This window comes from Delphinapterus leucas, chromosome 6 (assembly GCF_059928025.1).
Source record: "Delphinapterus leucas isolate spDelLeu-1000000601 "Yukka" chromosome 6, BTC_Dleu_Yukka2, whole genome shotgun sequence".
Classification (NCBI taxonomy): Eukaryota; Metazoa; Chordata; class Mammalia; order Artiodactyla; family Monodontidae; genus Delphinapterus; species Delphinapterus leucas.
Genome location: NC_143134.1, coordinates 119,726,510 through 119,750,013, shown reverse-complemented (window position 1 = coordinate 119,750,013; position 23,504 = coordinate 119,726,510). Strand labels below are relative to the sequence as shown.

Genomic DNA, 23,504 nt, shown 5'->3' with positions numbered 1-23,504 from the left:
ACGGGCAAGGGGGAGATTGAAGCTGGTGATGAAGAATGTGGTCCCCATAGTTAACCTGCCATCCACTTGGGACCAAGTGAGGACAGCTCCCAGGTAGGAGGCAGCTGCAAGGGTTCAGGATGGTAGACAAGTGAGGCAGGCAGGGATCAGGGCTTGACCCTGGTCAGTCCCGGCTCAGACTGTCTGGGTGAGGGCTTTGGCGGGACCTGAAGGATGCTGGTGTGATAAAGACAGGAACTGGTACAAAGTCCCAGGGCCTAACGTCGACCCCAGGGAGCCTTCCCAGGGTTCCCTCTGTGGACAGCAGTGGCTTGCTCCCCCAAAATCCTCCCTTGGGTAACTTCTCTAAGTGTCCACCCTCTCACTGAGTGGGATCCCCTCATGTTGCAGACCAGAGGAAGCCACAGGTAGGGAGCCAGAAAATGTGGGGAAGTTTATGGAAACAAAGGGGCATCATGATGGCAGGGGGCAGGGTCCTGTGGTGGGACCTCACTCCCTCAGTTCTTGGGACCCCTGCTCTGGGGCATCTCCCCAGTCCTGCTAGCCATCAGGGAGCTGCTTTCAGAGTGGTCCCAACAAAGCAGGCATCTGACAGGACCAAGATAATGGGCTGTCCTGATGCAGCCACAGGTACTAGATATAGAACCAGATGTCTGGGAACCTTGGAACATTATGCCAAGTGAAACAAGCCAGACACAGGACTTGCCTGGTGGCGCAGTGGTTAAGAATCACCTGCCAATGCAGGGGACACGGGTTCGAGCCCTGGTCCGGGAAGATCCCACATGCCGCAGAGCAACTAAGCCCGTGCGCCACAACTACTGAGCTTGCGCTCTAGAGTCCGTGAGCCACAACTACTGAGCCCGCATGCCACAACTACTGAGGTCCACGCACCTAGAGCCCGTGCTCTGCAACAAGAGAAGCCACGGCAATGAGAAGCCCGCGCACCGCAACGAAGAGTAGCCCCTGCTCGCCACAACTAGAGAAAGCCCGCGCGCAGCAACAAAGACCCAACGCAGCAAGGAAGGAAGGAAGGAAGGAAGAAACAAAGAAGCTAGACATGAAAGGACAAATGCTGTCTGAGTCCACTTACATGAGGTACCCGGAATGGTCAAATTCAGAGACAGAAACTAGAATGGTGGATGGCAGGGGCTGTGAGGAGGGAGAACTGTTCAACAATAATTTAATGGGTGTGACATTTCTATTCAGGATGATTAAGAAAAATTCCGTGGATGGAAGGTGGTGATGGCTGCACAACGCTGTAAATGTACTTAAGGCCAGTGAACTGTACACTTAAAAATGGTTAAAATGGCAAATTTTATGTTATGCGTATTTGCCAAAATTTAAAAAAAACAATAATGGCATATACTGAAAAACCATTGAACTGTACACTTTAAATGGGTGAACCATAGCGTATGTGAATAATATCTCAATAAAGCTGCTTTTTTTTTAGAAAAATCAGATGCCTAGGATGACTCTGAGTCCTGGAGCGGGAATGAGGAACAGGGAGAGAGCTGGGGATGGGGACACTTCTGCTTCACACATTATCTGGTGACAGTTTACAATTTTATTTATTTATTTATTTATTTGATGCATCACGTGGCTTGCGGGATCTTAGTTCACCGACCAGGGATTGAACCCAGGCCCACGGCAGTGAAAGCGCCACGTCCTAACCACTGGATTGTCAGGGAATTCCCACGACGACATTTTTTTAAAGCTGAAAGTTCAATCAGAGGTTTTCCACCTTAACTATGGGGGAAAATTGATAGGAATACGGATTCCTGAGCTTTGTCTTAAGCTACTAAACCAGGCTCTGCGGGGCCAGGACCGGACATAAGGATTTCCAAAATCCCACGTGGTATGTTCAGTGGCCCAAGTTCTGACGGGAACCCATTCAGCCCGGGCTCCTGGCTATGGGGCTACGAGACTCAGTGTCCCCAGAGGTCAGGCCTGTCACCCCTAAGCTGGGCCCTCCGTCATCTGTCACACTCCAGACCCAGGACTCACTCCTGGAGGCCGGGCAGAGGCAGGGCCCCAGGGCATGAGCCACTCACCTCTCTGGCCCCGGGGGCAGTGGGTACACACCACCTCTCTGCTCTCTGGGATGGTCATGCAGGCCGACTGTCCAGGGCACGGACAGGGCTGGCAGTCATCGGCTTGGCCTGTGAAGGGGTTGCCGTAGAAACCTGGCAAGCAGCGCTCACAGGACGGGCCCTCGGTGTGGTGGTCGCATAGGCAGATCCCTGAGGGGCAAGACGAGCACCTGGTCACCACTGCCTGAGCCCAGACGCTCCAGAGACAGCAGGCAGGCTTCTGGCCGTGGGGGTCACAGAGCACGTCCCAGGCAGAAAAGGGGTGGGAACACTTCCAAGGTGGAGGCAGCATAGCCCAGGGATGAAGTGTCCGCCCCAGGTTCACATCCACCACTTACTGACCGTGTGAACCTGGGCACCCCTGTGCCTCAACGTCCTCACCTGCAAAATGGGCATAAATCGCTCTGACCTCAAAAGGTTTTCATCAGGATTCAATGAGGCCACGCAGTCAAAGTGCCCTGCACAGTCTCTTGCACACAATTATTATTACTGTCGTCATTATTATTTTGTATTCCAAAACCTGTAACCGAACCAGCTGACGATACAGCTAGCATTTGCTGTCACAGTCTTCCTTTTCCTCTTCCTCTGTGTCCTCTTTATCTTTTTAATTGAAGCCTCCGTGTCCTCTTAACTTCAGGGACAGTGACACAGATCCAGGATTCTGGCCTTGACATGAGGCTCCCATTTAGGGGGTCTATGGGTTTCCAGAGGCTTCCTGGTCTCATAGAACAGAACCCCTGTCTCTGCCCACTGGTTTCTAATGAAGGGGATTCTGCAAACCCCCTTCTCCAGCCCCACAGCATCTGGAGTCTTCTCAGAGCTACTGCCAGGGACTAAGGGAGGAGCCTGGCCAAGATGGGGATAAGCAAGACCAGCACTTCCCAGAGGCCCCCAGCAGCACCCAGCAGGGACTGAGGTGAACAGGAGGAGAGGGGACGCAGGGCGGACAAGCAGAGCAGGGGTGGCATCCAGGGGGAGCTGTCACACCTGCCCTGCTTTCTTGGCCCAGCACCCACATGCTCACTACTCCTCCTCCCATCCAGGGTGGACAGCAGTGGCTGGTGTGCCCATTTTACAGATGAGGACTCGCCCACATGGAGCTGGAAGTCATGCCAAGGCGAGGGGCTCTGAGGGATGACAAACTAGTCCCATCTCAAGAGACAACTCTCTTGGAGCACTGCATAGAAGGACTATGAGGTCTCATCTGGCTCGATTAGTGATGACTGCCACGGGCACAAGAAGCGGGGAGGCCCCTCATGTTGCCGGTGCATGCCCATCTTGGCTGGCCGGTTCATTCCCAGGTTACTGTGCTTTGCCAGCTGAGAAAAGGCATTCTTTTCAGAGACCCCAGCAGCTCCAGGAGAGCAGCAGGGCGCTGACCCTCCCACCTCCTGTGTGAGGGACCAGCGTCCAGCCCCTGTCGGGCATCTCCTGCCCAGTGACTGTGGGCGAGGTCTTTCCCCAGGTTTCCTCTGCTACAAGTGGGGATGAATAGCTGGTACTGAACTTGTGGGAGGAGTAGCTCTGCCACCTATTGGCCGTGCAGCCTCCCTGCACCTTAGGTCCTTCATCTGTAAGATGGGTCAGGAATGGCCCTGGCACTGCCAGGGGTTTTTGCAGGATTCAATGACATAGCATATAAAAAGGTGCTTAGCACTTGGAGGGACTCGAGGATACCATTTTATCGGTATTGTTTTTCGTGACTTACATGCTCATAGCTGACCCCGTGCAGGTCAGTACTCATCTTGCTGTTCTGTGTGCCCAGGTGGCCTTGCGGGGGTGGGGGGGGGATGCAGGGAGACTCACCTGTGTTGGGGTCACAGGTGCCATGCTGGTTACAGGTGCAGGGAACACAGCTGGCATAGGGACCCCCCAGTGGTGTCTCCCTCTTGTATCCCAGAGCACAGGACTCACAGAACTGGCCCGTGTAGCCCCTGGGACACGAGCAAGTCTCCACCCAGGAGGCTGGCGGGGAGAGTCCCCGCCGGGCCGACGTGAGCCGGACCTCAGTCAGGAACACTGGGCCTGCAGATCGAGGAGAGAGAGAAGGAGAGAGTTCCATGCACATGTTTCTCCCCCAAATCTTCCTATTCACATATGTAAAAGGCAAAGGGTTATTGGCCCACGTATACAGAGGCAGTCCATGGATCGCTTATAATTTTTAAAAAACAGACCAAGGGCAAAGGAAAATATAGGTAATTTTCAGAAGGAGAAATAGATATGGCTGGGAATTTTACAGAAAGACATTCACTCTCACTGGTTATTAAAGATGTGTACATTTAAAGACTGCTATCGGGCTTCCCTGGCGGCGCAGTGGTTGAGAGTCCGCCTGCCGATGCAGGGGACACGGGTTCGTGCCCCGGTCCGGGAAGATCCCACGTGCCGCGGAGCCGTTAGGCCCGTGAGCCATGACCACTGAGCCCGTGCATCCAGAGCCTGTGCTCCGCAACGGGAGAGGCCACAACAGTGAGAGGCCCGCGTACCACAAAAAAATAAAAAATAAAGACTGCTATCATTCACGACCCTCAGATTGGTGAGCATGTTACAGTCAGTGACAGTGGAGGATGTGGGTGTGGGGAACTCAGGCACGGGACTGTGGGAATACAAACCAGGAGGTCCTGCTCCTAGTAACAGGGGAGTAGCTCCTCTCAGACCAACCTTCCCACAGAAAACAACTAGCAACTTGGGACAAAATATAAAAACTCTCTACAAACACTGGAGGAAAACCAGAGCAGGTAAATAGGGAAGGAGAGTGGACACCTGTCATCAGAATATAGATCGGTACAGCCTTGCTGAAGCAAAATTTGATAGCATGTGTCAAAGTGTGAAATGTACACTCTTTGACCTAACATTTCCATTTTGAGGAATGTGTCCTAAAGACACACTTGCATGAGGATAAAAGACCTTTATACGAAGCTGTTCCCTGCAGTGCTGTTAGCAATGGTGAAAAGCTGGAAACCACTTCAATACGTATGAGTAGGGGGGGTGGGTAAAACTTTATGGGGCGTCTCTACCACGGAGTGATATGCGGTGGACATGCAGAGCCAGCCTTTTCTACGTGTAAGGCAAGTAGCAACCTCCAGGATGCATTGTTAGCTGAAAAAAGCAAGTGGCAGATCACTATACTGTGGGATCACATTTCTGTATTAAAAAAATACAAATGTAAGTACACGCACACAGAAAGGTCTGGAGTGATACACCCCGGAACGTTATCAGTGGGCACAGGAGGTTTGGGGGGTGGGGTGAGATGAGTGTCAATACGTCCACGTGCGTGTCCAGTTCACCCCCAGCACGGGCCTGGCCTAAGTAGGTGCTTTGTAAACATCTGTTAACTGACGGCTGAGTGAGTGACAGAAGGAAGTTCTGGAAGCTGCTGGAAAGAATAAAAATGAAATTCCTGCAAGGGGGGGGTCTGGGGAGCAGGGAGTGCTGGCAAGGATGATGGGGGTGAAGGCAATTAAACCACAGCTCCAAAGAGGAGGAAGGTCTGGGGCTGGAGGGGGCTGGGTTACAACCCCCAAGTCTTGGACTCAAAGGCGCCCCAGGAAAAGCTGGCCATCTAAGCCAGGGGTTCTCAAATCACCCTCCTAGAAGCAGTGACTGGAATTCATACGGTTATTTTAAAATATCACTTACTTTCCTTTTATTTATTCTGTGTACTACAGTTAGAATATTATACTGTTTTTTAAAAATTATGTCTAGGTTATAATATCTGTGAATTTCATTTCCAGATAGTAAAAGGGGTGCTACATATGAAAGATCTGTTCTAAAAAGGGGCATGGAGGATCCCTGGTCTAGGCACGTACAGGCACGGGGTGGGGAGAAGAGAAAGTACATTGAGGAAAAAGGAGGGAACCAGGAACAGTCAGAGGACCATCAGGGCAAAATCACCCAGTGACCAGGATGGGAGGTGCTGAGAAGTCCCAGATGAAGTTGTGATGACTTCGCTGGCTGGTTCAGAGGGTTTAGAAACCAGGCTTTCTCTAGGTGCAACACCTCCGATCACCAGCAGGGGGAAGCGATACCCTGGGAACCTTGGCCTGGCCCCTGCGGCCAGCACCAACCTAGGGCCGGCCCTCTAGGGTGCGGCCTCCTGGCAGTGGGGGACTCTGCCATGGTACGACCACGCCAGGCTCTTGGCTGCCTTGTGGCCAAGCACCTGTCCCTTAGAGCTGTCCATCCTCAGGCCCCTCACCTGTCCAGCGCCTGCCTCTATGCTCAGCATCCCCCCCTGCTGCCCTTACTGGTTACATGAACTTGGGCAAGTGTCCCAACCTCTCTGAGCCTCAGACTCCTTCGTGGTAAAGCGGGGACGATGATCGCCTGCTGTGAGGACTCAGCAAGGCTATGCACGATAGAGCCCAGGGGCCTAACTGGTTTGGGGCTGGGGGTATCCCTACCATTACTCACCGGCAGGGCTGGCACTGTGGCCACTGGCCTGGATGCGCAGAGCAGTCAGATTGGTGAGCAGCCGCTGGACGTGGAAGGGCGGCAACGGAGGGTCCACGTCCTCAGAGGTCTCTTGCAACCTGGCAGGGGGAGGGGGTCAAAGCAGAACGTGAGGCCCGGGGCAGGTGGTGACAGGAATCCTCCAGCAGGAGTGGGGAGGGCGGGAGCCCCCAGACCCCAGGGACCTCAGGGACCACCCCGACTGCTCGACCCCATCTCTCAGGACAGAGCGGGACACTTACAGGAACTTGAGCTGTACCTCCCCCGGCTGCCTGGCGTCCAGGGGGCTGGGCGCGCTGGAATGCCGCAGAGTCAAGGTCAGACCCGCCCCTTCCAGCCTCAGCCTCACAGGGATGGGGGAGCCCCTGGGGGGGCTCCGGAATGTCAGTGTGAGGGGCTGCCCATAGCTGAACCGCTGGTCTCCCAGGAACTTCTCTGAAGACAAGAGAGGGCAGCTTTGACGGTCTTCAATTAATTAGCTGGATTTTAAATGTCTACACTGATTTTATTGCCAATTAAACCTTCGAAAGATAAAACTACAAAATCAAAGGGTCCCTGCACAGAAGACGCTGAGTGTGACCCACTCATACCTCCGCAGACAGGGCTGGCTTCCTGGGCATGTGACCCCGGCAGTTACCTGGGGCCCCACGCCTGGCTTAACGCTCTGCTGTCCCTATCTTGACACTCTTAAGACTTTTATCTTGGAACTTGGGTTTTGTAAGTGAAGTGCCATGGGACAAGGGAGTCTGTACAGGAGCAGAGGAGAAACTCACAGTATGCAAGGCAGTGGCACCTGCCTGCCCGTTCACACAGTGCTCATGACGCCCAACACCGTGAGCTCAGAATCCCTAGGGACCCGCATCCACTGCATTTAGTGAGGCTCAAAGCGAGTACCAGGCAAGCGTGCTACACGTGTGACTAAGTAGGGGCACTGACAGCCCCCAAGGGCCACACTTTCCATGGGAATCAGAACTTGCTTCCAGTGGGAAGAAGGCAGACGCATAAAGGACCGAGGGGCCCTGTCATAGCCCGTCTTACTTGGTCATTTCTCTGTATTAGCCAAGGGCTTAGGCGGAAAATCATGACACAGAAGGAAAGGGACCGAAAGACACCCCATCCTTCCTCCCTTCAGGCCTTCCGTACTCACGAGAGTGTTTGTTGAATGTGTGCGTGAAAAGAAGTGAAATCAAAACGGTTGAGTTCGCCCACCACCTGCCCTGCCCACCGCAGTGTGCCCAGCACACCCAGCAGAGAACCCAGCAAACACGTGAGCGAATAACTCCTTCTTCTTTAATCTGTTGACAAAGCAGCGAGGGAACAGAGCATGTTTTCTGCTCTCGGGCTTCTGAACTTGGAACACCTGCCCCAGGAGGGGACCCGAGGACCCCATGTCCTTTGTTTCCTGACTGCAGGGCACACGGGTGCTGCATCCACACAGTTCCTCAGACGTCTGAGTGCCCCTCTCTAGCCCCTCTTGCAGAGAGAGGGAAAGGGCAGGACTGGGTGAAGGGAGCCAGTGGACCCCAAATCTGGCCACAGTGGAGCTAAGAATGGGCTCCAGGCTCCTGGTCTGATACAGTTTCCAGGAGACCAAAGCTGCCCTAGTTGGAGGGGAGTGGTTCAGAATAATCTAGAACTTCTTGCTTCTACAGGAATACCATGGTCCCGGGCATGGGGGTGCGGTGGCCTGGCGGGGTGAGACGCTGATGGGAAACGCGCAGGGACTGTCTGGGGTGCGACGGTGGTCTGAGGGAGGCCTGGGTGGCAAGGCTGTGATGAGGAAGCAGAGGCTGCAGGGCACGTGGTCGGCAGGAAAAAGGCCCCCCAAAGTGTCCAGGTCCTGATCCCCGAAATCTGTGAATATGTTATGCTGCGTGGCAGGGGCAATTAAGTAGAGAGATTAGTTTAGATTATCCAGCTGGGCCCGACGTAATCACAAGGGGCCTTCAGAGATGGGAGAGGAAGGCAAAAGAGGTGGTGTCAGGAAGATGCAACGTGAGAAAGATCTGACCGGCTTTGAAGGAGGAGGAAGGGGCCACGAGCAGAGGGATGCAGGCCACCTCGAGAAGCTAGAAAAGGCCAGGCAACGGATTCTCCCCCGAGCCTCCCCCAGAAGGAGCCCAGCCCAGCCGACACCTCGACTTCAGCCCAGAAAGACCCGTTTTCAACTCCCGACCTCTAGAACACTAAGAGAATACATCTGTGTTGCTTTTAGCCACTAAGTTGGTGGTGATCTGGGACAGCAGCCACAGGAAATGGACGCGGGCAGCCCTGCCCCTGCCTGTGGAGGAAGGTACCTGGTGCTGTGAGCTCCTCCTTGCCCTCTGGGTCCAGGAGAAGCCCTCTCGGGCTCCACTGTGCAGGATGCTCTGGGCCCCCCATGCTTCTGGTCCGCCAGCCCTCGGCTCCTGGACAGCAAACACACACACAGGGCCCCTGTGAGCTGAGGCCCTGGAGGGTGGCCTCTGCCCCCTCCCACTTCACACCCTTTCCCGGGTCCCAAGGACGACCCCCAGAGGCCTGAGTGCAGCCTGAAACACCAGGACCCAGAGAGGGGAGAGACTGTTCTAGAGACAGGCCAGGGGGGGATGAGAACTGGCTGGTGCGAGCAAACGCTCCGTGCCCAGAGCCAGGCAGCTTGGAACCCCATTCCAGATCAGGATGGGGGTCTTGGGGTGGGAGGTGGCTCCAGGAGGAGCTGGGAGGCTCAGAGACCCAGCTCTGTTGGGGCACAGTCAGACCTCTGGGCCTGCCCTGCCCCTTCAGTGGGCTTTTTTCTTTTTTAAAATATATATTTATTTATTTGGCTGCGCCAGGTCTTAACTGTGGCGCACCGGATCTTTAGTTGCAGCATGTAGGTTCTGAGTTGCGGCATGCAGGATCTAGTTCCCTGACTAGGGATCGAACCTGCGCCCCCTGCATTGGGAGCGTGGAGTCTTAAGCACTGGACAGCCAGGGAAGCCCCCTTCGCTGGGCTTTGAGCACATGATGAGGACATGAGGACAGCCCGGAGACCCCACTGTGGGCAGAGTCTCTAACAAGACTGGACTAGACCTTGTCCTCAGGTCTTCAAAGGATTTCCTCGCCCGTGACCTCACCACCCCGTCCTTCCAGGTGTGTGTGCCACGAGCCCCACTGCACCCAGGGAGGCCACCTGGTTAGGAAGTGGCCAGGTCAGGGTGGGAACCCAGTCCCAGTTCAGTCCACCCTCCCTCTGGGGATGGCAGTACACCAGGCACAGTCGGGCACAGAGCAAGTGACCTCCAGAGGGTGCTCTCCAGGGGGGCAGCTGGAGAATACGGTGGAGGCCCAACACCTGGGGCACCCAAGGGGTGAGGAGGGAGGGATGAAGAAACAGAAAGAGGTCAGAAAGGGGAAGTCCGGGGCTCCTCCGTGCTAGACTAGGCTCTGCCCCTTTGCTGGCTGTGTGACCCTGGGCAAGTTACTTAATCTCTCTGAAGCCGGTTAGTGCCTCATCTGCAAAATGGAGGCAATGAGGTACTGTGGTCCCGGTAGCAGTTCTCAAGCTGGTTTGAATATCCTGGGAGATCCCTAAGGCTCTTTCAGGGGGTCCATGGTGTCAAACTATCTTCTAAATAACATTAAAATGTTATTTGCGTTTTTCATTCTCTTTCTTACAGTGAGAATTTTCCAGAAGCTACAGGATGTGTGATATCACAACAGACTAAATGGCAGAAGCCGTGGTAAGGATCAGCTGACTTCTATTAAGCCAGACCTTAAAGAGATGTGCAAAAATGTAAAACGGGTAGCACTCTTCTCAAAGTGTTCTGTCTTTTAAAAGGAGGGTTGTTTTTCACAGGCAGAAGTTATATTTTGTTATAAGTTTACTACGGTCATCCGTAAATGAATTAATACACAGATATTTAAAAACTACTGTTTTAATTTCTAATACAGAAAATATCCGTATAAACAACCCACATAAACAAAAGGACTGTGAGGTTCTCTCTAATTTTCAAGAGCATGAAGGGATCCAGAGATCAAAACGTTTGAGAACCGCTGGCCGAGGGTGCTAGTGAGATCACGTGAGATGCTGAGACTGAAGGGCCAAACCCAGGGCTTGGCTCCAAGTGAGGAGGATCGTGATGTTATTCTAGGATCTATAAAATGAGTCCCTTCTGACGCTGACATCCTGGACTACAGCCCAAGTGACCACAAGGCGGTCCCCATTCCAAGCCCCGCTCCGTCCTGCTTTCTGCGTGGTGTCCAGCAGAGGGCGCACTGCTCCCCCTGCATCTGGGGCGCCCCAGAGGCAGCCCTGAGGTTCTAGCTCCCTGGGGGAGATGCTGGGGTGGGGAGACTCAGTGGGCATGGCAGGGACCCACGCAGGCCATGATTTAATGCAGAGTTCAGAGCTCCACTGCTTTCCTGCTCCAAAGATCCACCTGGAGCTGGGGACCCAGGTCCCCACAGCACCCCTGGACCTAGAAAGAAGAACTGCACAGCAGTGAAGAGCAAAACTCGGGAGCTGATGAACCCAAGGTGCCAACAACTAAGTTACGTGACCTTCCTTTTCTGGGCCTCAGGTGCCTCATCTGTAAAATGGGGATGAGAATATCTACCTGCCAGGGAATCCAGGAGGTTCCATGGACATAACGAGCTCAGCATGGTGCCTAGCATATAGCAGGTGCTCAATAAATGGAGGCCAGGGGATTGAGCCCGGATCCCCAGCACTAGGGGGCCAAGGAGCAACTGGAAACTCCCCCACAGGCTCCAAAGGCTGCCAGGTGCCCACCCCCCACCCCTGCTGGAGGCTGAGGAAGACGGCAGCGGCCAGGAGGGAGCCGAGGGATGCAGGTAGGTGCTGGGGGTACTGAAGGACCCCGAGGCGCATGGCCGGTGTGTGGGCCTGCGGGAGACGCCCGGGCTGGGGCCCGAGGCTGCCCCCTCCTTTCCACACCCACCCATACCACCATCGCAGGATCTCCCCAGAGCAGGACCCAGGACCGCCCGTCCCAGCTGCACTGGGAGCAGACCCCTCGGAGGTGGCTGCAGTGGGGGTACTTCTTACCCCGGCGGAAGTCGGAGAGGATGTGGTGCTCCCGGAAGTGGGCAGCGGCCGCGCACGCCCTGGAGTGGCCGTAGCAGAAACAGCTGCTGCAGCCGGCTGGGCTGTGGGACTGCAGGCTAAATGTGCCCGGGCGACACCTGCAACGGAGGCGGACACGCCCACGGGGGCCAGATGAATTGGCTACATTCGGGGGATCCCAGCGAGACTAACCGGAGCCCAGAATCACCGGGGAAAGTTGTTTTAATTTCAGATTTACAGAAGAGTTGCAAAGATTGTAGACACGAGCTCCCACGCCTCTTCACCCAGCTTTTCCTGATGTTAACATCTGCCATTACCAGGGTACGTTTATTAAAGCCAAGAAGTTAACACTGATTAACGTCATTTCCTAAACCCCAGATTTTATTAGGATTTCTCCCCCTTTTCCACAAACGTCTGTTTTCTGCTCCAGGATCCCATCCAGGACATGACATCGCATTTAGCGGTGTCCTTCATCTCATCTGTAACAGCTTCTCGGTCTTTCCTGGACACCTTTGACAGTACTGGTCAGATATTTTGTAGAATGTCCACCATTTGGCTTTGTCTGGTGTTTTTCAAGATTAGACTGGGGCTGTGGGTTTGGGGAAGAAATAGAGGCGAAGTGCCCGTCTTCTCACATCATATCAGGGTAAATGATACCTGTGTGATGTCACTGGTAATGTATGACATCACTGGTCATGTATGACGTCACTGGTACAGTTAACCTTCACCATTTAGTTAAGGCGCTGCCTGCCGGGTTTCTTTTCTTTCTTTCTTTTTTTAATATTTATTTGGCTGCGCCAGGTCTTAGTTGCAGCACACAGGATCTTCGTTGCCACGTGCGGGATCTTTAGTTGCTGCACGCGAACTCTTAAGTTGTGGCATGTGGGATCTAGTTCCCTGACCAGGGATCGAACCCGGGCCCCCTGCATTGGGAGTGCGGAGTCTTAACCACCGGACCACCAGGGAAGTCCCTGCCAGGTTTCTCCACTGCAAAACTGCCATATTCTAGCCGTCAAAAAAAGTCACTAAATCTAGCCCAGGGTCGAGGGGAAGGGAATTAAGCTCCACCTCTGGGAGGGGGGCAGTAATCAAAGAATCGTGGACCTATGGTGAAAGCACCACAGTAATTAGTAAATATTTTGAGGGAGATATTTGGGGGCCATGCAAATATCCTGTTTCTCCCTCAAGTTCTGCCCACGAATTTCAGCATTCATCAGCGTGTCTGGCCTACAGCGATCGTTACTCTGATATTGTAACAGTACTTTAATATTTCCCTCATCCCTTCTCCATTTCTAATGTGGAATTCTTCTGCCAGGAAGAGTTCTCCCTTCATCCCCCTGTATTTATTTATTCACTCATCTATTTATATCAGTGTGGACTCATGGATGTTTATTTTATACTTTGGGTTATAATCCGATATTGTTGTTATTTATTTTGTTCCAGCTCTGGGAACTCTTTCAGGTTGGCGCTCATGTCCGTTTGACACGGGCCCCCATCCTGGTTTGGGGTTTTCTGGGTTTGTCTTTGTCTGGTTTTGTTTTTAAGCACTTCCCTGCTTTCTACAAGATGCTTCGGGCTCATCCTGTGTTTTCCCCGCCCCAGCCCCAGAATCAGCCATTTCTCCCAGGAGCCCTGCAGAGGCCTTTTACAAACACATATTCCTGGTTTGCACCATGAGGGCTCCATTCGGGCCGACCCAGGTGGAGGAATCCAATTCATAAGAAGATGCCAATTACCCCAAAGCTGGGCCAGCTCCAACGAACACATCTCACCAGCCCCCCCATCTCACAAACAGGTAAAGTGAGGCTCAGAGGCAGACCTCCTCAAGGTACGAGGCAGTGGAGTAGAGCTAGTGGGATCTAGTCCCCCAACTCCACTCTGTCTCTTCAGCTTGAGGGGTCTTGGGGGAGGAAGACCCGGCAGGGAGTCCACCTCCCACCCCAGGACCCACAGGCCCCGCGTGGACAAGGTGAGAGTCAAGGCCGGGCTTCTTCCTGAACCAGTAGAGGCCCAACATAGTCCCGCAAGGGTAGAGTCCACAATATACTGCTGTGTCAGGTTCCCACAGCCAGAGGATCAAAGAGGCCCTGGCACACCCCACGCTGGCTGCAAAGGCTTCAGAGGTTGGGAGATGAAGCCAGGAAGAGGGGACAGAATGTGCCCAAGGACGTAAACCCACATTTGTCTGCCAGCCCGTTGCTGGGGCTAGGAGGCCCCCTAAACACATCAAGGAGGAAGGGCAGGGAAAAGTCCTTCTGCCTCGTCGAGCCTTAGAAGCTCCGCTTGTACCATGAGAGGATGGCAAGGATGGCAAACAAGCTTGAATCTCAGCTCAACTGGTGGGAGCTTCTTGGAGCAGGGCGTAGACAAGGATTCTGAGGTTACAGTAGAGCTCATGGTAAACTGCTGTGGTCCATTGGTGATGTCTGCCCTGGGTGTGAGATGGGAGGGTTGTGGTAGCGCTCTACTAGTGATGTCTGCCCTGAGTGTGAGATGGGAGGGTTGTGGTACGAGTACCATGTATCTGCTCTCCCTGGATTAGATGGTCTCTCCTATCCTTTCTAGCTCTTTCTTTTCAGGATTCTGAGATAGGGGAAAAAAGATGTATTTTCACAGCTTATGAACTCTCAGTGGTGGTGGGTCAAAGTATAAATGGTATTGCAAAGTCTTTAGATAACTTCCTGGGTGTCAGATCCATGGTGCTCCAGGAAGGGTGCCAGGTGGTGGGGTTGCCCAAGTCTGGGAGGAGCCCCTGCTCCTCCCACCACCACTGAGGTCACTTCCAGCAGGCTTATTACTGGATCGGTTCACCCACCTGTCACACAGGTTGCCTTCCACATTCTCTTTGCAGGGACAGCGGCCACTGCGGGGATCACAGATGCCCAGGCTGCCAGCGGGATTGCAGGTACAGGGTCTGCCAAAGAGAGAGGACAAGAGGAAAGCGTCCAACGAGCAACTCCAGTGTGGGAATAGCCCACCCTCCTTGGAAGGAATCTCTCTATCCTTCCCCACGCCCGAGAGGAACAGGAGGCAGGCTGACCCAAGAGCCTGCCCACTGGCTCTACTGTCCCCACTGAGTAAAGGAAGTGACCCACCCACTCACCTGAACAGTGATCCATCTGCCTACCCACCTGCTTATCCATCCACGCATTCATCCATCTGTGCATCCTTCCAACCACTGATCCATTTATTCATCCTTCCATCCTTCTATCCATCCCACCCACACACCTATTCACTTACCCATCCATGCATTTTCCATCCACCCACCCATCCATCTACCCATCCATCCATCCATCCCCCATCTGGTAAGACACGGTCCCTGTCCTCACAGAGCCTAGAGTCCAGTGAGGATGGGCAGGCAAACAGGTAGACGTTGTACTTGGATACAAGCTACGGGAGAGAATGTACAAGAGAGGCTGTGGCAGCACCAATGAGGTGTCTGGAGTGGGAACAAGGTGGGGAGTTGTACCTTGACTGAAAATTAAAGAGTGAGTAGGACTTTGTTCAGACACAGGCTGGGGAGAGGCAGGGTGTTGAGGGAGAAGAGAATGCTCCAGGGTAGGAGAAGTGGCATGTACAGAGGCCCAGAGGCCATAGAGACCCTGGGGAAGCATCCAGGTCCCCACCTAATGGCCAGTTTTATGCCTGAATGACTGAGTATTTTGAGAGAGATCTGAGACTCCCCAAACCTCCCCAACGGCATTTCCACTGCCTTTCAAATATACAAGGAGACTGGTGCAATGAACCAACGCCAAGATCATTTAATAGTACTTCTGAATTTATACGGGCTTCATTTTTTTTGGTCATTGTGTATTTTCTCAATCAAGCGATAGTAAAGCGTTAGACCCTCTTCTGAGGTCCAGACCCCAGTAGCCCCTGCCGATCTCTGTCCCCCTGGATGCCCCACGAGCACTGCAGACTCAGCCTCTCCCCACCCTGTGCTCCCCTTGCCATGAATGGCCTCCCTTCACCCAGGTGCCTGAAGCAGAACCCCAGGGGGTCAGCCTTCATCCCTTCCTCCTCTTCCGCCCCCGGGTAACCGCCTGCTGCCAACTCTGCCTTCCGAGGGGCTTGGGACTCCCCCTCCTGCTTCCCATCATTCAGTCCAAATCCGCCACCGTGCGCCCTTGCTGGGTCATCTACACCCACTGTCCCCACCACCCTCACCTGCAGCCGCCCTCACTGAGCGAGTGGAACCCGGGCAGGCAGCGGTCACACTTCCAGCCCATCACCGTGGGCTTGCACATGCAGGTGCCAGAGTCATTGCACTGGAGGCGCAGGGAGCCTGGGGAGGAAGGACACAGGGCAGCAGGAGCCCGTGGCGGTGGGCGAGGGTGGGGGCCGGGGCAGTGCGGCCCACTCACCTGCTGGGTGGCAGTCACAGGGCTGGCATGGCATCTGTGGCTTCCAGCGATAGAAGTTCTCCCGGCAGCGCTCACAGTGTGGCCCGGCTGTGTGGTCACGGCAGTGGAGGCAACGCCCACCATGGCCCGAGCTGCGGAAGAGCTCCCGGTCAAACATGCACTCCTCAGAGCGGCCGCTGCAGTTGCAAGCTGTGGGCAGGAGATGGGGGAGGGTGTGTGAGAGAGGCCGCAGCACATGGTAGGAGGGGAGTATGGGCCAATCAGCTTCCTTGTGGTGAGTGAGCAGACAGCTGGAGGAAGGGCAAGGATGGAGTTCAGGCCTGGCTTGATCAAGGATCTGGAGAACAGTCAATTGATCTTCCAAAACAGGACACTCTCGAGAACAAAGGGGGCACCATTAATAAATATACCCACACACAGGACCCTCCCAGGCAAGCCAGGACGTACAGTCACCTGGTCATGGATCACAGACTGGCTACCTTCTCGAGTGGCAGCGTGGCTCCCTCCAAGATCTCCTGTGGATCCTCTGAGCCATAAGAGTATGTGAATCTGATCCCCAGTGACCATGAGGTCACTCAGAAGCATGGAAAATACAAGTCACCTTTCATTCACTCATAAATACGTTTTTTAAAAAACATCTTTACTGGAGTATAATTGCTTTACAATGGTGTGTTAGTTTCTGCTTTATAACAGAATGAATCAGTTATCCATATACATATGTTCCCATATCTCTTCCCTCTTGCGTCTCCCTCCCTCCCACCCTCCCTATCCTACCTCTCTAGGTGGTCACAAAGCACCGAGCTGATCTCCCTGTGCTATGTGGCTGCTTCCCACTAGCTATCTATTTTACATTCGGTAGTATATATTAGTTCATACCACTCTCTCACTTCGTCCCAGCTTACTTTTCCTACGTTTTTAAAAAGTATGTACCAAAGGGACTTCCCTGGTGGCACAGTGGTTAAGAATCCGCCTGCCAATGCAGGGGACATGGGTTCGAGCCCTGGTCCGGGAAGATCCCATATGCGGCGGAGCAACTAAGCCCGTGTGCCACAACTACTGAGCCTGCGCTCTAGAGCTCACGAGCCACAACTGCTGAGCCCACGTGCCACAACTACTGAAGCCTGCACACCTAGAGCCCGTGCTCCACAACAAGAGAAGCCACCGCAATGAGAAGCCCTCGCGCAGCAACGAAGACCCAATGCCGCCAAAACTAAATAAATAAAAAAACAAAGTACATTCATGTTAAAAAAAAAAAAAAAAGTATGTACCAAAGATCGGCTCCGTCTTGGCTCCCGTGGTGAGCCCAGCATGGTGTGGACCAGTGCCCGCACACATGGTCCCACTGTTTGATGGAGGTCAGATGCAGCAAGCAGGTGGATATCCTGCAGGTGAAGGGCTGTGATGGGAGAGGCAGGGAGGCTCCGGGAGGTGAAATGAGGGCCCTATAGCTGCCTTCCTGGAGGAAGTCACAGCTAAGTGGGACCTGAAGGGTGAGCAGGAAGGAAGTGTCCAGGCAAAGGAGGGGAGGAGAGGGAAGGGAGAGTCCCAGGCAGGGGGGGAGAGGATGGTTGTGGCGCAGGCAGAGAAGCAAGGGTCACCCAGTGTGGCGTGGGAGGGTGGCATGTCATGTGATGGGCAGGGCAGAGGGTGGGGACGTTGTGCACTGTGCTGGGACAGGGAGGGGCGCAGGGGCAGTTATGAGGTCAAGGGGTCAGCCAGGGCTTGATCCAGGGAGGCTGGGCAGCCAGCCGTGGTCAGTGGACTTCACCTTGGAGCAAGTGGCTCTGTGGATGAATATAATCGCATCTGCACTTGAAAGTGCCTTCAGCTGGGCAGCAGGCGGGTATGGGGGCTGGGAGAGCAGGGAGGTGGGGGCTTCAGATGCTCAGAGGAGGGGTGACCGGCCGGACCACAGCGTCGACCGTGTAGAAGGACACAGTCAGATGGGTTGGGGGGATGTGAATGCGGCTCAGGGGCTGCCTGGACTGGGGAGCGTGAGGGGTCAGGCACGAAACGCAGGTTCCAGGCTGGGAGGACAGAGATGTGACCTCAGGGGTGAGGACCTGACGGGAGAAGCAATCTGGCCTTTTGTGTCCCCACCATGGAGAGAGCCCCAGCCTCACAACGGGTGAGCCAGCCAGCTTCCTTGACCCCGAGAGGACTTCCTGGTGGAGGCAGGGCAGCACGGGCAGCAGGAACTCATTAGGGCCACAGTGGCCCCGGGAAGCTCCTGCAGACAGCATCCTGTTCCATGGAACAAGCCGTCCTCTCCCCACCCCAGCTCTACATGCCAGCAGCCCAGGAGCACAGTGGGCCAGAGGCTGAGCCATCAGGAGCGCCTGCACATGAAGACATGCCTCCTGCCAGCAGCAGAGCCAGGTGGAGCCTGGTGCCCAGCGACAACCAGCCACTCATGGGAGCCCGGAGCAAGCCAGATGACTGTCGGAGGGCAGGGCTTGTGGACAGAGGGAAGCTGGAGGGGCACGCCAGGCTGGGAGGAGCCCCCCACCCCATGCGTGGCCCCCCATCCCTGGAAAAAGTATGATGGCAACATCCTCTCCAGCGTGTCTGTGAGGATAGGCAGTGCCAGCCACGTCGCATGGGGGCCGGGGCAGCGAAGGGCTGCCTGGGGGCCTGCAGGAGAGGCTGGGTGGGCAGGTCAGCACCCCAGGACCTGGGGTGGCCTGGCTTTGATCGACAGCTGTGGTTGGAGCAGTTGACACAAAGGAACAAGTTGGGGGTCCTTCTCAGCCCTCCTGCCACGCATGCCTCTACCTGGGGAGACTGGGTCTGAGGGGCCGCCTGGGGGGGTGAGGACGGAGGATCACGTCCCCCCTCCAGCCCCCCCTCAGCTCGTCCTCATACCTGCACAGGATTTAGAGCCCCAAAAGCTGCGGCCAGGACCCCCAGGAGCAGCCCCGCTGCCAGGGATGGGGAGTTTGTCTCCTGGCCTACACCCCCGGCCTCCGGCCACCGAAGTCCCAGGACACTTACGCAGACACTCGCTGGCCGCCTCGGCTGTGCCCCGGGCCCACGGGCGGTCCTGGAAGAAGGGCAGGCAGCGCTCGCAGTCCGTGCCCACGGTGTTGTGCTGGCATCGGCAGACCAGCCGGCCCTCCTCGTTGGGGCCACACTCGCTGGCGTGCCCGTTGCACTTGCACCTGGGAAAAGAACACGGGGGTGGGGGGTGTCTGGAAGCTGGGGAGGTGCCGGCGGAGAAGGGGTTCATCACCAGGTAGCCCCGCCTTCGGGTGAGCTCCTCATTCTACTGCTCAGCTACGGAGCTTTATTGAACTCCTGCTGTGTGCCCGGGACAACAGTAACGGAACCCACCGCGATGGGCTGTTCTGAGCTCTGTACACGTGTAAACCCATCGCATCTTCACAAGCCCACTATGATCCCATTTAACAGACGGAGGAACCGAGGCAGAGAGGCTGCCCGAGGCCACCAGTTAGTAATGGTCAAGCTCTCGATGCTGCCACTGAAGGCACCACACCCAGGGGCCGAGGGGGACCCAGGAAGAAGTCATCTCAGTCTCCTGGCTAGAGGGCGGGCCAGCTCTCAGGGCAGTGGGTGGGAGGTGGAGGCAGCCAGGGAGGCGCCTCATGCCCCCTCCTTCGTGTCTAAAGGGATGAGAAGGAGATTGCGCCTTACACAGGACAGCCCCCAGCTCATCTCAAGACCCCAGTGAGCCTGTGCCTTTGAGGGCAGCCCTGGGCCTGTCCCACCCCCGCTCCCGCAGAGTCAGACAGGTGGAATCAGGCAGGAACAAAGGTGCTCAGGGGGCCACACAGCGTGCTCGGCTGAGCCTGACCCGGTGGGGTCATCGCCCCCATCCCGGGTGGCCAGGCTGAGGCACACAGAGGATGGCCATGGCTCCAGCTCCCAGCCTTCCTCTGTAGCGGCCCCCAACAGAGCAATCAGCTCACATCATGTCTCTGGAGTTTCACCACTGCAGCAGGAGGGGCCATAACTATGCACATTGCACAGATGAGGAAACTGAGGCTCAGACCATGAGGTGATGAATGCTACGTGGCAGAGCTAGAATCTGAACCCCGTTCTCTCCTACTCCACGCAGACCCTGAGCTCCTAGACACTCCTCTACAGCCACCTGGTGTCTCCCCATAAGCTCTGCTCCACGCTCTGTCCCAAGTGGATGTTGAAGAACCTCTGGCCACTGCCAGTACCCATGGACTGGGGACACAGGGCTTGGGAAGGTCACAGAGCACTGTTTCCTCGCCTGGTCTCCCTGGGAGCTCAGGGTAGGCAGGTAATGCCCAGAACTTCCGGCAGGGGTGAGGCGGGCACCAGGCAGTCTTGGGACAAGGGACCACCCACGGCCCCAAGGGGATATTGCCAACACTCCCTCCTCCACAAAGCCCTCTGATCCCAAGGGAAAGAGTGAAAGTCCTACAGGCCACTGTGGGACACAGGCTGCCGGGCCACTGCCCCCCAGCCAGCTGCTGGCCTGAGGGTGGTCCGGCTTTGGCAGCTGGGGCCCGGATGTTCTCTGTCCTGAAGCCCCCTGATGGCAGACGCTGCAGCTCACCGCCATCCACCATCCGTGGAGAGGCCCTGCTCCCGGGCGGTTTGACCTGAATCAAGTGTGGGAGTGGCAGGGGAGGAGGAGAAGCAGAGGGGCCCCCGCAGACACCCCCCATTTCCCCTTCACTCCCGAGCGCCAGCCTCCAGAGGGTGCAGACACCCTGCGTGTAGGCAGTTGCGCCCGTGCTCCCTTCCCAGATATCTTCACCTCTCCGAACGCCACCTAAACGTCCTTGAATTTTGGAAGCCCCTCGCCCCCTACCCCCATGGGCCACCACTCCCACATGGAGCTGGCTTCCCACCCTAAATAGCTTTCAGATCCACACTTCTCCCATCCTACCACCAGCTCTGCCCAACCAGCTTCTTCTCTCTCCTCTTGTTTGCCCCCCTGTGATGGCAAGGGTTGGGGTGTCTTAGAAATCTATCCCTGTCCCTACCCTGGCCAAATCCTCAGCAGCTTCCCACTGACTGCATAAACTTGGTCCACGGCCCCGACAATCTTCCGGCCGTCTCTATGCCCCCTGTTCCAGCTGCAGAGCTGTTGCCTCGTTCGTCAAGCCTGGGTCTCGTACACGCTGGCTCTTCCACCTGGGATGCTTGCCCCTCACATCTCCAGCCTCGCCGGGTCCCCATCTGCAGGGTGGTCTCCCTGACCTCCCGCAGGGTCCCCATCTGCAGGGTGGTCTCCCTGACAGCCAGCACACCCTGCCCTGGCTTCCTATCCTTGTTAATCTGGGGCGTGCGACATGATTACTGGGGACTGATCTGGTTCCTGTCTGCCTGGGGCGGGAACACATCTGTCTCCTCTCTCCTTTCCAAGAAGGAGCCTGATGAGGGAGTGTTTACATTGAAGACGTCATTTGTGCCTGGAGGGCCCAGTACCAAGTGGCCACGTGTGCACAGGGTGGCCCCTGCTTCTTGGAGAGGCGAGATGCTTAAACTACAGTGTGCACCGATCGAAGCTGCAGGAGTATGTAGGCCAGGGCCAGGGGTCCCGACGGAACAGCCCGACTCTCCTCACATGAGAAGGGGCAGAAGTGCGGTGCCTCCCTCCTCGGTGACCTGTCTGGGTCACTGGCCGTGGGGCTTTGGAGTGGCCTGAACCGTTCGTACTGTTTGGAGATGCCTCAAAACCTTATTAAACATGCTTAGGGGCTTCCCTGGTGGCGCAGTGGTTGAGAGTCCGCCTGCCGATGCAGAGGACACGGGTTCGTGCCCCGGTCCGGGAAGATCCCACATGCCGCCGAGCGGCTGGGCCCGTGAGCCATGGCCGCTGAGCCTGCGCGTCCGGAGCCTGTGCTCCGCAGCGGGAGAGGCCACAACAGTGAGAGGTCCGCGTACCGCAAAACAAACAAACAAACAAACATGCTTGGGTCCCCAGGAAGCCCTACTCTACCCAAGTTTACCGGAAGATTTGGGGAAGAATGGGGTTGATGGGCTCCATCAGTTAGAAGCTCATGAGCGCTGACGAAAGAAGCAAAGCTTTGAAAGCCTGGGGTCCCGCGCCTGCTTATGGTCACTGTTAACCAGCTTCATTTGTCCCACAGAACAGTGGTCCGACTGGAAATTTAAGCAGGTTCTACGTGTTAGACGAGAGTGTGGAACATTGCCCCACACGGGCACATGTGGCGTGAATGAATGTACTGTCAGAGGCAAAAAAAATGGAAGGAAGAAAAGAAAGGGGGACGGACCACCAGGCAGAGGAAACCACAGGTGCAAAGGGCTGGGGTGTCCCGCCAACGGCAGCGGAAACACAGCTGAGGTGGGAAAAGCAGCAGGAACGGGGCTGGGAGGCGGGAGGCAGGCAGGTCACGGAGGCCTCGAACGCCGGGCCCGGGAACCAGGCTCCTGCTCTTTTCCCCCCCTGCGGCACCAGAAGTGGTTTCTTTACCCTCCACGGTAGCCACCAGGTGAGCCCACGTGGCAGCCACCCCGTCCAGCGTCCCGGCCGCTGCCCTGCTTCCCGCCTACCTGCCGCCCACGGAGAAGTCGGACACAGCGTAGTAGTAGGACTGCAGCACCTTGGGGTCCTTGAAGATGTCATCCCCAAACGTGTTGAGCCGGTCTAGGGAGATGAGGAACTCGGTGCTGGTGACCCAGTCCTGGGGGACAAGATGCAAGGGAAAGGGCTCCATCAGCAGGTTCCTGAGTGTCTGCCGGCTCCCCGGGGCATCTTCTGGGACACAGGGACACGCCAGACACAGACAAATTCCGAGAACACTGCAGAAATAAGGAGCCTGTGCTTCTGGGTCACACCAAGCTGGATGCCCGGCCCCTTCCTAACTGTGCAACTTTGGGGAATTTGCTCAATGTCTCAGAACCTCCATTTCCCCATCTGTGAAATAGGACAAGGAATAATGTCGGCTCCAGGAGGGTGCTGGAGGACGGCCAGTGTCAGCGGCGGGGCACGGAATCCGGCACGTGGTCGAGGCGCCAGAGCAGCCCATCTAAAACCGTGTCACGCAGGTTACCTGACTCCTCAGCGGGACCGCACCCCCGCTCTAGAGGGCAGCTGAGGGAAGATGCGTCCCAGCGCCCTGGCGTGGGGTGGGCCCTGGGTTTACAGGCTTCTCACGTTTCAAGTATCAGGCTCCCACAGACAAGGCACCTGCCCCAGGTGACATCTGTTCCACCAGAACACAGCCCCAAGAGAACAAGGACTCAGGGCCCCTGGTTCTCACTGCATCCCCAGCCCGGGCTCTGCCGGGTGCACAGCAGGCACTCGATAAATACCTGCTGGTGGCGGAATGAAAGGCTTCCCCCTGGAAGAGCTGGTGGGGGGTGGGGGAGAGCCCACGTGAACGGTGACATTTTCATCTGCCTGCTGTTATAGTCAGAGGCAGCTCCAGCTGAATGTTAGCTCCAGCATTTTAATTCAGCCCAGCAGCTGCTGGTTTAGCAATCAGGCTCATCAGGACAGAAAATGAACTGGCAAAGTCTGACTTCTCACCCCAGCGTGACTCAGGCCAGCGGGCCTCTCCGATCCCCTTGGGCTCAGCAACTCTCGAG

At 55.8% G+C, this 23,504-nt stretch overlaps 1 protein-coding gene across 1 annotated transcript in view; it reads right to left on the bottom strand.

The window, feature by feature from the left end:
- The window catches only part of LAMC3 (laminin subunit gamma 3), a 60,804-nt gene that overhangs the window by 20,546 nt on the left and 16,754 nt on the right, over nucleotides 1–23,504 (bottom strand). Inside the window, exons 3-13 of the mRNA XM_089913885.1 lie at nucleotides 22,467–22,597; nucleotides 18,945–19,111; nucleotides 15,951–16,139; nucleotides 15,754–15,871; nucleotides 14,402–14,500; nucleotides 11,569–11,705; nucleotides 8,837–8,947; nucleotides 6,782–6,974; nucleotides 6,501–6,619; nucleotides 3,897–4,115; nucleotides 2,052–2,240 (exon numbers count right to left, since the gene is read on the bottom strand). Coding sequence (XP_089770011.1) covers nucleotides 2,052–2,240; nucleotides 3,897–4,115; nucleotides 6,501–6,619; nucleotides 6,782–6,974; nucleotides 8,837–8,947; nucleotides 11,569–11,705; nucleotides 14,402–14,500; nucleotides 15,754–15,871; nucleotides 15,951–16,139; nucleotides 18,945–19,111; nucleotides 22,467–22,597 — 1,672 coding nt within the window. The remainder of the gene's footprint in view (nucleotides 1–2,051; nucleotides 2,241–3,896; nucleotides 4,116–6,500; nucleotides 6,620–6,781; nucleotides 6,975–8,836; nucleotides 8,948–11,568; nucleotides 11,706–14,401; nucleotides 14,501–15,753; nucleotides 15,872–15,950; nucleotides 16,140–18,944; nucleotides 19,112–22,466; nucleotides 22,598–23,504) is intronic.